Here is a 15,328-nt window from a genome sequence, read left to right as displayed (position 1 = left end):
TCTGTAGATACGACTGCCTTGTCTTTCTTTTATTCATTTGAAACTTGTATTTAGTCCATTTGTATTCTACCAATTTATATCCTTGCGTCTAAATGACGCTTACAGGCTAAACAAACTGTGGTTGGTGACATTACATCACTCTTTTCCTTTCCAAGTGGGTGGTTCTTAGCCAAAATAAACTACAATGTGGACTTAGTTCATAGTCAATGTCTGGTTAAGTAGGACTCTAAATCTGAAATAAAAAACACGTTTTTAACAGTCTAACTTCAGCTAACCGCGTTTGTCTGTCTGGACGAACAAAAGAAACAAGGTCATATTAAATGCAGACACTGAGCGTTCAACCAGGGCTGAACCGGAACACCCCAGAAACGCCTGACTCTGCAAACACTACACAAGAATGTCTCTTTAACACCCACCTGTTAAAAATTCCCTCCGTCAAGTGGCTTTTATCTAGTTCGGATATGCGGTAGAAAATGGAATGGAATGGAAAGTGGCCTTTATCCAAGATAGGCCTCCCAGACGTTTTTTTCCCTGCTTGTTTTCAATCGGCTTTCCAACTCGCACGCCAAATGTTCCTGCCTGTGGCGCCTGCTGTGTGCATTGCATGTGTGGAGCGGGATGGGTGGATTTTGCTTTCATATGGTGAATTGCACATACTCCATCAGTGGCTTTCTGTCTGTCGAGACGGACTCTTTTTCTGTCCCCAGTCTGTTTTTTTAACGAGCAACTTCGCCTGTCATACACACAAAAAGCCACAGAGCTGCATACAGAACGTTTTAGTCACTTTATTGTAAGCTTTTGGTATGTTTGCTGCGTATTACTTACATCTTTGTTCTAGCATAAAGATTCAGTGATATATTTATCAAGAAGATTGCCGGTAGATGCTTAGACGTCATGTCTGTAGACACTGGATATACATATTAGTGATGTTTGTTGGATCTGAGAGGTGTTTTAAAAATCATAAACGTTGCATGAATCGCTTTTGTGTCATTTTAGTTTGACATTTATTCAATTATTCATATTGTATGTACTTTAACACTTTTGACTGCATTTCTTTATGAAGCTTCCATGCAATGATCCATGCTATTGGGATCCCCTATCCACCTTATTTTGGGCGTAAATGTGGGTGCCGCCATCTTTAAGGTGTTTGTGTTTAGACTTGTAGTGGTCTAGACCACTATAACTAATGACAGTCATATTATTAGTGAGACGAGTGTGCTGTTTTGACTGGCTAGTTAATATTCATTATGGAACCCAAAGGTACAAGCCTAATGTGTGCAGTTAGATGTTGCCATAATAGCCGGTACAAACGTAGAAAATGTCTACAAAACATAATACACGCACCAGATCTGAATCTGGATGTCACGCACCCTACGATCTCCATCCATTATTCATTATTTTAGCCTACTGGAATTCCTTTCTCCTGGACAATTTACCTGCTTGACTACAATAACTAATAAACTATTACTAACGTTTATTAATAAACGTTCAAAGGCAAGAGTTTACAGGGAGAGTGACACTAAATGTAAAATATATATAAAATATCCGAACATATTTAGCATCTAAAACAGTATGCAAATAGTGGTATTAAAATATTAGCAGCAGTTAATTTTTTATATGTCTTTAGCAGTCAACAACTTAATGGGCTAAAGCAAACTTACCTGCCAGAGGATCGCAGCTGCATGCCTAACAGTACAGGGCTTGCCCTGTCATTACATTTCCTTTTTATTAGTTTGCAGACGCTTTTATCCAAAGCCCATTTAACATTTTGTCAACACACTATACAGTAGGCTAGTGCTAGCCTTCACCAGACCATGTTACTAGGAGGATTAAAGCTGAAGCAAGCAGGGGAGAGAATGAACAACATTAAATATTGTCTTTATTTATTAGACATAAAAACAGACAGTTATTGGTTAGGATGTTTTGAGTTGTTTTTAGAAAGTTGTGATGGATACTGCAGCTCGGTGGAGACCTGCCCTACAAGAGCAACCCGCCGTCTCCATTCTTCCGTTATTAGTTGGTAGGATCAAGGAATGTTTTCTCCACTTTGACTGGTATTCACATCTGGTTTTAAAAACACACATTTGTGGTCTGTCATTTATACATTTCGAATAACTTTCCCACTGCATGTTACGTTACTGGTACGTCTGTACTTTTATGATAGCACACCGAAGACCCGCCAACTCCGAGAGAAAATACGAATTGAATAAATCCTCATATTTTTACTACCATATTTACTGTAAGCAAGGGTTCTCAACCTTTTTGACGCCACGGCAAAATTCAAAGGCCCCCTCCCACTCACAAAAACTCAATAGAGTATTTTATAGCTTTACACTCACTAGAAATACATTATTCATATTAAAAATGGCAAAATACTAAGACAAAAAAAAGATTTTGTCTAATTTGAAATGATTATAAAAGCAAAAGTAAGCAGGACTCCCCTGTTGAGAACCTGCTGTAAAGTTTAATATATAAAGTTTATATATGAAACATTCTCTCATTCAAGGGATTCTTCACCCAAAAACTAAAATTCTGTCATCATTTTCTCACCTTCGAGTTATTACACATCTGTATAAATATCTTTGTTCTGTTGAACACAGAGAAAGATATTTGGTAGAATGCTTGTAACCAGACAGATTTTGCCCCCCATTGACTTCCATAGGAAAAAATACAATGGTAGTCAAAAGTGCCCCAGAACAAAAAAATGATAAAATCTTTTTTTCTACAATGGTATGGTATGGTACCTACAAGGTACTATGGAGCAACTCGAAGGTGAGTAAATGATGACAGAATTTCATTTTTGGGTGAATCATCTGGAGATGGTTTGATGGATGAAATAAGATTGATTTTGGGTGGACTATTTAAAGAGAAAGTTCATCTAAAATGACTGTTTATCTCTGTTTCTCTAAAAATCCTCTACTCTCCCTCACGTACGTTGAAAATCATGGGATTCATTTATTTATTTCTGTGAAGCACAAAAGGACTTATCTATCAGAATTTCCCAGCTCACTTTCACTCCTTCTGTTTCTCATCTCATGTTTGATATTATTCATGTTTCAACATATTACAAACCTTTCCTATGATGCACATTAGAACGTAGGATGTGGGCACACCTGCTTCAAAAAAGACCAGAACATTCATAAAGATGAAAGACTTCTATAAGAGTTTGTTAGATATCATCTTATGTGTTCCAGAAATAGAAAACACTGTTCAAGCAACAAGACAGAACAGATTTTAAGATCCCTGTCTTTGTCCTGCTCTGTTTCACCAAACACCATTCTGTTTATACAGCTCAACTCTGGACTTGTTCTAAATTTCGTTGTGGTGAGGAGCGTCTGCCGAACAGCCTCTGCTCTTGCTCTTCTGACTGTTCGAACACGGGCGACTGCTGTTTCAACTATAAGAGCATGTGTGAAGGTAACCAACATGCATTGTTCTGCATTTTTAACAAGTTTATATACTGCACAGTGTATAGAGAGAAAACCCCACGGGATAGGGATTTGACTGATCATCTGATTCGTTTTTGGAAGTCGACACCTCTGTTGTTTTAAGAGCGACACGCTTGCTTTGTATTAGAATGTGTAAAAGATGCACAGGCCAACGGTGTTTTACATAGTGTTCACGAACAAGTCAAAAATCTTGCGACAGAAACTATGTGAGCGAGGTTATAACAACACATGCTGCATGAATCTGGCAGACATACACTGTGACGTTCAGTCATGCGCGTCCAACCAGAGAAAATCCCTGCCAGAGCCACGGATGTCATTTACAAAATAAGAGATCAATCATACTTAGTTGTTTGTTCTTGATTCCTGTTCTTTAGTTTAATTGTAGTGCTTTGCATTAGCGGTGTAAAGGTTGTGGTTTTGTTACCCAGGGGACACGGATATTCATAAATATATCTTGATGTATACTTTGAATACACTATAAGTCACTTTGGAGAAAAGGGTCTACTAAATGTGTAAATAAAGAAGTAATAGTAATAGTTCTGAGTAGGTACATACCAGTTGAACCACTAGCGCCGCTGTGACGATGTGGTGTTCTTTAAGCAGTAAACTTCACTAACGGTGTTCTCGTGAGCAGTTGTTATTCTTTTAAATATTTTCATGAACATTCGGCTGTTTTTAGACACCATTTGGTTGGGTTCGGATGGGTTTACTTGGATGGGGTTCGGATGGGGTGACATATAGCCGCGGGACCATTCCAAATGTTCATTTTCATCATTTCTAGATGTATCGTGGTCCTTCCATTCCAGTGTCTGTTGAATTTCAATGAAATCAAACCTCATGAGTGACAAAGTCATCCAACAGCAATGTGAAAGACAGACAACATGACAAGACACATGAAAACTATCATTAAAATATCATTTTCATAAATACATGTAGAACTATTACTGTTGTATTTCGTAAAAGTGATTATGAACTTGTTTTCTTTGCAGTATTTGTTTTGCAGTATCTGTTATTTTTACCCGATTAACCTGCAAATAAATGCAAATAAACAAATATGATAATTTTATGTAAATACATAGCTATAATTAGTGAATAAAAATAACTGAAAATTATTTTTAAAGGGTCTCCATGTAGTCGTTGTTCTTCCGAACCACAATTTCGTGATTTTTATTTTTTTGTCATAGATCATTATTATTAGTCACCCTTTATGTTTGTCACTGGGTTTTTGCTAAATTTGAAACATTAATAAGTATTAAAGGTACCGTTCTCCATGATCCCAGTTTTCAAACTTTAGTTTCACACTATTCACACAAAATCACAATATTATTGTGCGTGTGTGTGTGTGTGTGCACCTCTAAAACACTTTTATAAAATGTCCTTTGAAGTCCTGTTTGCAAATGTCTCCTGGTCAGTCTGCTTCTTTTATTATCCAACTTAGGTAAAATGTGAAAAGGCAAAACCAACACTTCTGTTATTAGTGTCACTGCAACCGGTTTGACGCCAATCATTCCGGTGTCATATCCCTCGCCATAGTAAGGAAAAGAGGAGAGTCCTTATCATAATGTGATCTCTAACAAAGATTGACGTTTGCACATGCACTAGCAGACCTCCGTAACACTTCTCAGTTCTGATCGATCTGCGTGTTTTTAACTGATGAAGTGAAGCTGACGCCATTTACTGTTTATTGCTAAAAGCTAAAGCTACACGTGCAGTGAGAAAGGAACCGATCACAACAACATGAGAAGCAGAAGCTCGCTAACGTGGTGGGGGTGGGACATCTTCAGACACATGCTGTAAGCGGGGAACCAATCACGACAGAGTAAGTCAGCTTTACCAATCAGACTTTAGTGGATGTTCATGTTTCGAATAAAAAAAAAAACGCTTTATATTTCACTCATTTCAAGTCTGTTGTTCACTGATGTCCCTCTTCTAACAAAACGACTGGATTTCTTCCTCCTTCCGAAACGCTCTGATTGGTAAAGCTGACCGGGTCTGTCGTGATTGGTTCCCTGCTTAGAGTGTGTGAAGATGTCCCACCTATTGGGACTGTTGTGATTGGTCGGTGTCTCAGTGCACATGTATTTTTCATAAACCTTAGCTTTGAGCAATAAACAGTAACAATGGCGTCAACTTCACTTTATCAGTTAAACACATGCGGATCGATCGAAATGTAACGGAGGTCTGCTAGTCCATAAGCAAACTTCAATCTTTATTAGAGATCACAAATGTTTTTCCTACTATGGCGAGGGAAATGACACTGGTCCGAATGGCATCAGACCGGTTATATAAATTAATACTAATAACAGAAGCGTTAGTTTTGCCTTTTTATATTGCACCGGAGTTGGATAATAAAACAAGCAGATTGACCAGGAGACATTTGCAAGCAGGACTTCAAAGGACGTTTCATAGAAATGTTTTAGAGGTAAGCACACACACACTATATTAGTGTATTACACCGAACAGCTTTCACAGTCGATGTTAAAGTCATGGAAGCTGTTATTTGACTTGGTTATCTTAGAATGTGTGTAGCTGGATTCTTATTACCAGCTGTAGGACTGTGATGAAAGTGAAAGTAGTTTAGTGTGTAGCTCAGTCAAATATTTACAATCTCTGATAACCGAACGCTACTCCAGCGGCTCTTCCACTTCTATAAGGACGACTTCGCCCCTTTTTTGGTGTATTCCTATGGGTGGAGGTTATTAAAAGCACTCGGAATGGAGACATCATGTACCCGGGAATTAGAGGTCTGTAGTACGATCCAGCCTTTCTCTGTAGTCCTTGAAAAGCGATTTCTGTTAAAGACAATATCTCGCTTGGCACTGAACATTAAGCTTTATCATTTTGTAGGTATTATTTATTTTATTATGTATTCTCTAACAGTTATATTACACACTAACTGAAGGTTGAAAAATAGGATCGCGGTGAATGGGATATTACAGTGTTTTTCTATTTTCTGAAAAATAGCAAATTTAGACATGCAAGATTTCGAAAGGACAGCCATAGTTGCCATAATTTAATTTAAAATCTGTGCGACCTCATTTGAAAATGATACAGAAATAACATAAAATTATCATGTAAGTGTCTGATTGTCCTGTATAACATTTATATTTTTATTCCTATTTTTTAAAGGATACAGTGGATGTAGAGTTTTGTGGATGTAGACTATTTCCAACCTTAATCTTCCATCGAATTACATTAAAAATACATTAGACTGTCCCCTGAAGGCTTTGTATATTCAATTCTATAATTTACTTTCTACACGGAATGCTGTGACACTACATTGGGCTAATGGTTTTGGTTTTGAGTATTTAACAGCGCATCTTTGTGGTAATTGTAGAGGATTTTACTGCTTTAGGGTTAGTCTGGAAATGAAGAAAGAGTTTTCATGTTCGGCTGATCTGTCCCTTTAAGAATTTCTGAATAAACAGGAAAAGGAATAACACTGGAAAATCACAGATGTGGGCTGTGTCTGCTTGTAATTAGCTGTCCTCTCTTCTTAAAAGCCTGTCGGCTTGATCACAGGCGTGTCGTGTCTGAAGTGCAGCAGACTTGATAAACACTGGGCCTGGATAATATCTCTGATCCACATGTTAACATTAGATGACTGGACTCTCAGAGAGGCTTGATGGAGTTCTCAGAAAGCATCAACTTTGACTTTCATCTGCAGACCACAAAAGAAGAGTTTTTAAGAATGTTTATAACCCCACATCACTGAACCCCATTTACTTCTTCCATTGTATGGACACAAAATCAGAGACATTTTGAAGTATCTTCCATAAATAGAAGTACACATATTAGTGATGCGCGGATGGCAGTTAAATCCGCGGGCGCTGCGGATGACCTGCGGATGATCCGCGGGTCGGGTAATAAAAAAATACATTCTGATTCATTGCGGTTGGGTCGCGGGTGGATGATATCATATACAATATTAAGAAAATTTCTCAAAAATACGAATATGTTTTAAATGCATTTTTATTAAGGTGCTAATTTGCAGTAATTTAAAAGAAACCGTGTGGGAGCGTTTTAGCGAAGTGGTTAACAAGGATGAATCAAGTGCTGGGTATGTTATATGCCCTCACGACTGTGAGGCACTGTGTGTATATGAAAGCCATAAGACTGGTACCTCTTATATGGTACATCATGTGTGTGCTAAATCTAAATATTAGATTTAAGCATTTACAGACAAAGACAGTGCTAGAAAATTTAATGAGTAATTAAAGTGACGGTCGGGTCCGGGTCGGGTGTGGATATCTATATCAGAGAAAATGATACGTGCGGCGGGTGGCAGGTGGATAATTTATTTGAAGCAGCGGATGCGGGTGACATTTTTGCTTATCCGTGCATCTCTTACACATATACACTTTCATTTCTCCTTTTTCATCATTCCGTCGGTACAAACTAAAGAAAGAAAACGAAAAACAAACACACCTGGAGTTTCACATGACATTCTTTCTCTTTCTTTTTTATGTTCTCGCAGGTGGAGAGACGTGGTTCAAAGAAGACTGTGAGGACATCCAAGCTCCTCAATGTCCCGCAGGGTAACAAACTCTTTTCTTGTTCAGAAATGAGATGTTGAATGGCAGGCCTGTGTTAATGCCAGAGCTGTGACCCGGCAATTTGCAAGTCCATCTACAGTAATGAGTCTTTGTGGGTTTTCAAGCTATATCGCATGTGTGGGGAACATGCGATATAGAGAAGGAAAAAGTACTGAAGTCGTTTGCAAAAGTAGTGGCATCCAAAAGTCGAAGAAAACTATTGACAGTTTTTTGCAAGTTTAGTTTGGGTCTTTAGTCATTTTTGGTAAAACCCTGTATGATTTGAGAATTTTTTAAGGAAATCTGAACGGTGCAAAATCTATAATGTTGAAATCCTAACCGCAACCCCCTCTTCATTTCCGGCCTTAAACAAAAACTTTTGGATCCCACTGTATACACACAGTATTGAAAATCCCTTTAAATGCCCTTAGAAGGGCGTGTATCTGTTAATGTCTGAGTAAAGGGACTGTGTGCTCAGTGTTGTCTTTTCCAGTAGCTCTACTATAAATTTACCCTCAAATATATTCAGATAGTGCCCTTCACTAGCATAAACATGAATAATCAACCTAATGAGCCTTATGTTTCCTGTGGAAGTGTTTTTGCAGCCTCTTCAAAGTCATTATTTTTATAACAATGCGCCACAACAACATATGTTTAAACTCTTAGAATTCTGCAAATAATTTGAAACATGAAAACGTGTCTAAGAAAATGACACAGCGGGCTTGTAGTTTACAGTTTAGACCTAAGCCATTCTATTTGCATTAAACCTTTATAATAGTTATAGATTTTTTTAATAGTGTGACAATTTACATACATTAGGCAAATGCTCTGTGGGTAATTCTGTTCTGTATTTCTAATGGCACAATCTTTCATGTGAAGAATGATAATGTAAATGCTTTAGGATGTGTGGTTTGTGGGGTCTGATGTGTGGGAGTAGAAACGAAAAAAAACTGATTTCACTTTATGGCATTATGACATAACGAAACAAAACATCTAACATGAAAACAAACTATACAGAGAGGAACAATGTGCCAGGTTTAATAAGTTCTGTTGCCAAGACTTGTCCATTGAGTCACTTATAAAAGAACTAGCAGAAGACATTGTGATCAAAGCAAGTAGAGAAAAAGAAATTCAGGTGATTCAATGATTTTTTCACTTGAAATGTTATTTTTCTGCAAGAGTAACTGCTGTTAAAGGGGACATCTGCACATGATATATATAGCACACATACTTAAAACTTCAACTTTCTTTCCTTAGATTTTCCAAACCACCGCTTATCCTGGTGTCTTTGGATGGATTCAGGGCTGGATACATGGATGCTTATAGCGGCTTACTACCTGTCATCAACAAACTCAGTATGTCATACTCTAACTCCGTGTATGGTTTATACTTCCTGTTTAGTGCATACTTTAGTCGGTTTTAACTTTTAGAAATATATTTAAAATTGTACTTTTTTTCCCACTGGGATGGTACCCTTATAGGTTCCTCTTTGTACCTTTACTGGTATACAACTAGTGATGGGCCGTTAACGTGAGACTCTTATCGCGAGATAAAAAAAATGTCGCCGTTAATCTATTCTCAAAGTTGGGTTGGGAGCTGGGTCTATACTACGCAAGCTATGATGACTTTCACCTTGATATTTTAGCGCGGATGTATACCTAGCTGAATTGCACTGTACCGGGCGAGAACAAGATTTTTAAACTCGCATGATTCGCTCAATTTATGTCATTCGCGCTGCCTCATCATCTCATAACCAGGGCTTCATTCCCACGATTCGCGCCGCAAGTAGGTCTATAGTGTCTTTGCATTGACTTGACATGTAAATCACTCGCGCTTGACGCGCCATTCGCGTTTGGTCTGAACACAACATAACGTTACTGTGAAATTACCGCATCAAAAGTGACGTGCTAACATGGATGCAGCTATGAAGCCGCCGGGTTGCTTCAGGGAAAATTTATTTTTAAGAAGCTTCCCAATGGAAACATCGACAAGACTAAGGTTGTTTGCACCTTGTGCAATGCGGAATTGGTTTAAAAAAAAACACTTTCTCTCAACAGGTACTGGTCTAGCTTTAGTTGAAACCAGTAACTTTGTATTGAGATCTAATGTATTATGGCTCCTGTATGACATATCGCTTGTTGCTCCCTCACTCTTTGTAAGTCGCTTTGGATAAAAGCGTCTGCTAAATGACTAAATGTAAATGTACTGTAGGAGCTCTTCCAGTCTCAAGTACCACCTAAACGCAAAGCATCCCTTAGCTAATGCGCAAGTAAACACAAGTTCATCTTATTGAACATAATTTATTTTCATCACCAATTATCATAGTAGAACAGCTTTCTCAAGCAGTTTGTGATGCATTTTGGAAACAGGAGATGAGCCCCTGGTCTAATGCGCCACCTGGCTTGAGGAACCCGTTCTCAAAGACTTACTTTTAGTCATTATTTGGGTAGCACACATATTCTGAATGCCTTCGGCAGAATTCAAATGAGCCATTTTAATCTAGATTAATGAAACGCCTCGTGTAATAAATACTGTAATGAATATAACAGTTTTTTTGTTTTGTTTTTTTACAGATATTATAGAGCAAGTCAAAGTCTCTTCCAATAATGTTTTACTTATTCAGAGAGCCAACATTCAGAAACACAGGACACGCTAACACAGTGTTGTGTTGCTTCATGCTCAAGAAATGATAAAAACAGTTCCTGTATTGGCACTAATTCCTTTTCTTATTGGTTATTTGTAATCATGTGTTTTTGGGTGTGTTCACTTCCGTTTCCTTTATATTCGGGTTGTTAATGTGTTTGGGCATGTTTGGTAAAGGGTGGGCGTGGGGATGGCCAACTTTCTGTTGACCGTACAACAAAATGTTAGTTTTGTCAAATAAAACTACTGTGATGTGTACAGAAGTGTCCAAGTTTCTTAGTCTCTAAGGCAAAATTGTTGGATGCCGAAACAGTTCCTTTATCAAGAATTTAAAAGTTCCTCTTTCCCTTTTACTTCAGTTGTATTACAGTAAAATATTGTCTTTCCTATTATAAACTGATCGAGGTTACGTCATCTTGTTTTTCAGAGAAATGTGGGACGTCTCCACCCTATATGCGACCTGTTTATCCAACCAAGACCTTCCCAAACCATTACAGCATTGTGACAGTAAGTGGCAGGTAGAAATTCATCCGTTATTGCTTATTAAAAGCTAAACGGACAACATGTAATGAAAATATTGATGTTAAAATAGCTTTAGTGAATAAGGAAAATTGTCATAGAAATGTGTTTGAGCTGAAAAGTGACATTTTTAGGACTGATGAAACAGCACTGTTTCAGGGCATTTAGCCGAATCACATAGTGAAACCAGGAATTAAATCACTTTTTAAATTGTCAATCTGTAACTTTTTGTTTAAGAAATGAACCAAAATCATTTGAGCAAGTACATTAAAAAATCAGCGCGTTAACTCACCCACATTCACAAGTAACTTGCAGTTTCATGTCTGAATCAGAGATGGCGATAGAGAGGCAAAAGTTACGAATTGCAGCTTTAAATAGTTAAGTTTTTTGTTGACAGACCAGCTTATATAGTTGTGTTACTAATCTGTTAGTTGGGGTCTGATCAAACAGAGTTTTGTTTTTTCCTCATGATTCCTTAATAAAACCAACGTTTTCCACATGATAAAACATCTCCCTGTTAAATGAAACGTGTTTTTATCACCCCATTGATTTCCAATAAGTGAAATAGTTGTATGAACTGTTGTTTTTTAAAGGGTCTTTATCCAGAATCTCATGGAATCGTGGACAATAAAATGTATGATGTGACTCGCAATGCCTCCTTCAGTTTGAGAGCGGCTGAGAAATCCAATCCCTCATGGTATCAAGGTGAACCAGTGAGTGTATACTTACCTATAGATCCAAAACTTTCTACAGATTCTCTAAGCACGGTTTAAGGTAATATGAGGGTGGAAGATGGGTTAAATATGGTAATGTTTATATTTGATTTTTTATAAATATACAGGACATTTACTTTGTCCCTTTTGTGTTCCTGTTGGCTTGTTCACTGTTAAACAATTTTTGTAAGGGATGAGGAGTGTTCCAGCAAACTAGTCACCATTACTTTGTGTTGAAAGAACAGCACAGCGGCAAGTGTGTGAAGTATAAACACCCTATCAATTAAGAAAGAAAGGTGTGTGCTGTGCATTACACTTCATTTGCCTAAAATATAAACAAGGCTTTAGCTTTCCATTACTGAAGTCAATACACATATATATACTGTAAATATATGCAGCTGTGGAAAAATTTAAGAGAGCATTCCCATTTTTCATTAAATGAGCATTTCTAGATGTACAGTATTGTGGTCATTTCAGTCCAGTGTCTGTTAATGTTTAACAAAATCAAACCTCATGAGTGACCTCAAGTCATCCAACAGGAATGTGAAAGACTGAAAAGGCACATGAAAACTGTGATTAAAATCCATCTTATCACACAAAGACTTGTTTGAGGTCTTAGAAAAATAAAGAGCATCTTACTTTTAACCTGTTACTCCAGTGTTCGTTTTCTGCAAATAAATGTAAACAGACACAATATTTTTTTGTAATTTGGGAGAAATATTGTTAGTAGTTAAAACAAAATGACCATTTTACCCAAACACTGATGAGAGACCTATTAATAGTAAATTCTCTTACATTTTTACAGTTGCAGAAAACAATTGAGACCACTTCGAAATTATTTGACTAGTTTCTTTGAATTAGTGGCAAAATTTCTCCCAGATGCTAAATGACAATACTTAATAAAAAATTTCATTTTTAAATTGCAGAAAACTTTAATGCATATTACATTCTCTCAGTCTTTCACACCGCTGTTGGGCTACATAATGTCATTCCTGTTGTTTCTTTCTTTTGAAATTAATTTACATTTAGTCATTTAGCAGACCCATTTATCCAAAGCAACTTACAGAGAGTTCATGAAGCAATGAGCGATATGTCATACAGGAGCAATACTACAATAGGTGGTAATACAAAGTTACTAGTTTCAGCAAAAGCCAGAACAATATCTGTTGAGAGTATTTTTCTTATTTGTCTGTCAAGTATTCACAGAAGTTTTAAGTCGTTTTTTGAATGTTGTGAGAGATGTGGTTGACCGGACTGAGTTAGGAAGAATGTTCCACCAGGAAGGAGTTGTGAAGGAATTTTTAATTCATCAGACACTGAACAGGACTTGACACAATATAAGCAGAAATGCTAAGGCAAAGATTTCTTTTTTCCACGGCTGTATATTGTCCATTTAGATTCCTTTGGTCTAGGTCTTTAACTTTCTGAACTTGGGCAAGACAAAAGGAAAGTCGCACATATCCACTGATGCTCAATTGTCACGCTTGTTTTTGCATCACGTGTGTCACTCTTGTCTCAGTTTTATCATCAAACTGTATCTGAGTTCTGGTGTATTGTATTATGTGGATAAAAGGATTTGTTTAGCAATAAGTAGCTTTTGCGCTTAGCTTTTATGCAGTTTGCCATGATCAGTCTTGAGCTTAGAAATGTTGTCATTAGACTACAGCGACTAGATTTGTGGTTGCTGACTCTAAGCTTTCTTCTTGACCGTGTGGACTGTGTGTGCCAACAGTTTTTCCTTGTAAAGGAACTTGATGACTAAATACAGCTTCCCATATCTTATCAAGACGCAATATGCACTTGATTGAAATGATGAAATGTTGTCTCAAACTATTGACACAGCATTTCATCTGAACCACTGTTGGCGGAACGAGTCACTTGTCTCTTATCTGCAGTGCATCTTTTGTCTCGTGTGCAGGTATATTCAATTCACTTCTTCCTGTGATTGTCTGCAGATTTGGCTCACAGCTATGAAACACAAACTTAAAACCGCAACCTTCTTCTGGCCTGGATCTGATGTGCAAGTCAATGGAAAATACCCAGATTTCTGGATGAACTATAACAGGTGGATGTTTACACCAACACACAGATCGTCATTGATGTGCACTTGATTGCATTAGATTATTTACAAAACAAGCAGTTAGTCACAACACTTTTTCACATTTTTTAATAATTTTACACCCAAATGTAAGTTATTTCATCAGTTACTCACACTCATGTCATTCCAAACCTGTATATCAAAGAACACACATTGGACAACATTGGTCCCCTTTGATTTTCAAAACCACTATGACATTTCTTAAAATATCTTCTTTTGGGTTCCACAGAAGAAAGACTCACATACAGATTTTGAATGACATGAGGGTGAATAAATGATGACAGAATTTTGAGAGTACTGTCCCTTTAAGGACCAGGTTTATAATTAGATGTTTGCTGTACACTGCAAAAAATCACCTCTTTCAGCTGCCTTAACTTTTTAAGTGAAATCGAATTGGCTTTATAAGTCAGTTGAATTTAAATTATAAACTGACTTGTATTTATTTAATCAGTTCATTAATTTAAGTTCAACTGACTCATAAAGATTATTTGATTGTACTTTTATTTAATTAAGATTTTTAACATAAGCGTTTAAGTTGATTTTTATAGTGTACACAATAAGAGATGTTTAACAATCTTAAAAAAGACATTTTCCTCTTGTAGTCTCTCAAAATGAGCAAAGATTTTGTTTTTTAGGAGCATTTCCTTCGAAAGCAGGGTCGCAAAGATATTTCATTGGTTGCATTTGCCTGAAGGACAGAGGTAACGCTATTACTTTGTTTTTTACCGTAATTTATTGTTTTAATCTTAATTTTTATTCTTTACAATCTTAATGTCTTTGAAATGTGAAGGAAAAAACATGAAAGCGATTGTAATGTTCTGTTTAGGCCTGACTTTTACACAGTATACATGGAAGAACCTGATTCTTCTGGACATAAGTACGGACCAATGAGTAGCCAGGTAAAGGCAGATCACTAATTTTGAAATGTTATATTACCCCAAAATTTTAAATCTGTCATCATTTATTCATTCAAACATGTGTGTGACTCTTTCTTTAGTGGAACACTAAGGAAGATATTTCGAGAAATGTCTTTTTTTGTTCATACAATGGAAGTCAGTGGGACTCTTTAAAATATCTTCTGTTGTGTTCTGCAGAAGAAAAGAAAGCATGTGTTTCAATTCACAATGGTGACGTCACATCTGTATGTCGCAGGTTATCGAAGCTTTATTGAATGTTGATAAAATGATGGGTCTGTTGATGGAGGGTCTCAAACAGAGGCAGCTGCACAAATGTGTTAATGTGATTCTACTGTCTGATCACGGTGAGCACTGTGACTATTCTTTATAACTTCCTACTGTATATTAATATGAAATATAATGGACAATTCCAGTATTCCATACTGAACTTGCATGTCAATGATGCACTTCATTT

General features: G+C 37.0%; 1 protein-coding gene across 3 annotated transcripts in view; it reads left to right on the top strand.

Annotated features, from left to right (window-relative positions):
• The window catches only part of enpp1 (ectonucleotide pyrophosphatase/phosphodiesterase 1), a 36,142-nt gene that overhangs the window by 3,602 nt on the left and 17,212 nt on the right, over positions 1–15,328 (top strand). For all 3 annotated transcript variants that reach the window (XM_056763933.1, XM_056763934.1, XM_056763936.1), the window contains exons 4-12: positions 3,292–3,417; positions 7,927–7,987; positions 9,242–9,339; positions 11,055–11,134; positions 11,740–11,859; positions 13,815–13,924; positions 14,593–14,658; positions 14,784–14,856; positions 15,110–15,218. In XM_056763933.1, coding sequence (XP_056619911.1) covers positions 3,292–3,417; positions 7,927–7,987; positions 9,242–9,339; positions 11,055–11,134; positions 11,740–11,859; positions 13,815–13,924; positions 14,593–14,658; positions 14,784–14,856; positions 15,110–15,218 — 843 coding nt within the window. The remainder of the gene's footprint in view (positions 1–3,291; positions 3,418–7,926; positions 7,988–9,241; positions 9,340–11,054; positions 11,135–11,739; positions 11,860–13,814; positions 13,925–14,592; positions 14,659–14,783; positions 14,857–15,109; positions 15,219–15,328) is intronic.

The sequence above is a fragment of the Triplophysa dalaica genome, chromosome 13 (assembly GCF_015846415.1).
Source record: "Triplophysa dalaica isolate WHDGS20190420 chromosome 13, ASM1584641v1, whole genome shotgun sequence".
Classification (NCBI taxonomy): domain Eukaryota; kingdom Metazoa; phylum Chordata; class Actinopteri; order Cypriniformes; family Nemacheilidae; genus Triplophysa; species Triplophysa dalaica.
The sequence above is the reverse complement of the archived record's forward strand: the minus strand, read 5'-3'. Positions and strand labels throughout refer to the sequence as shown.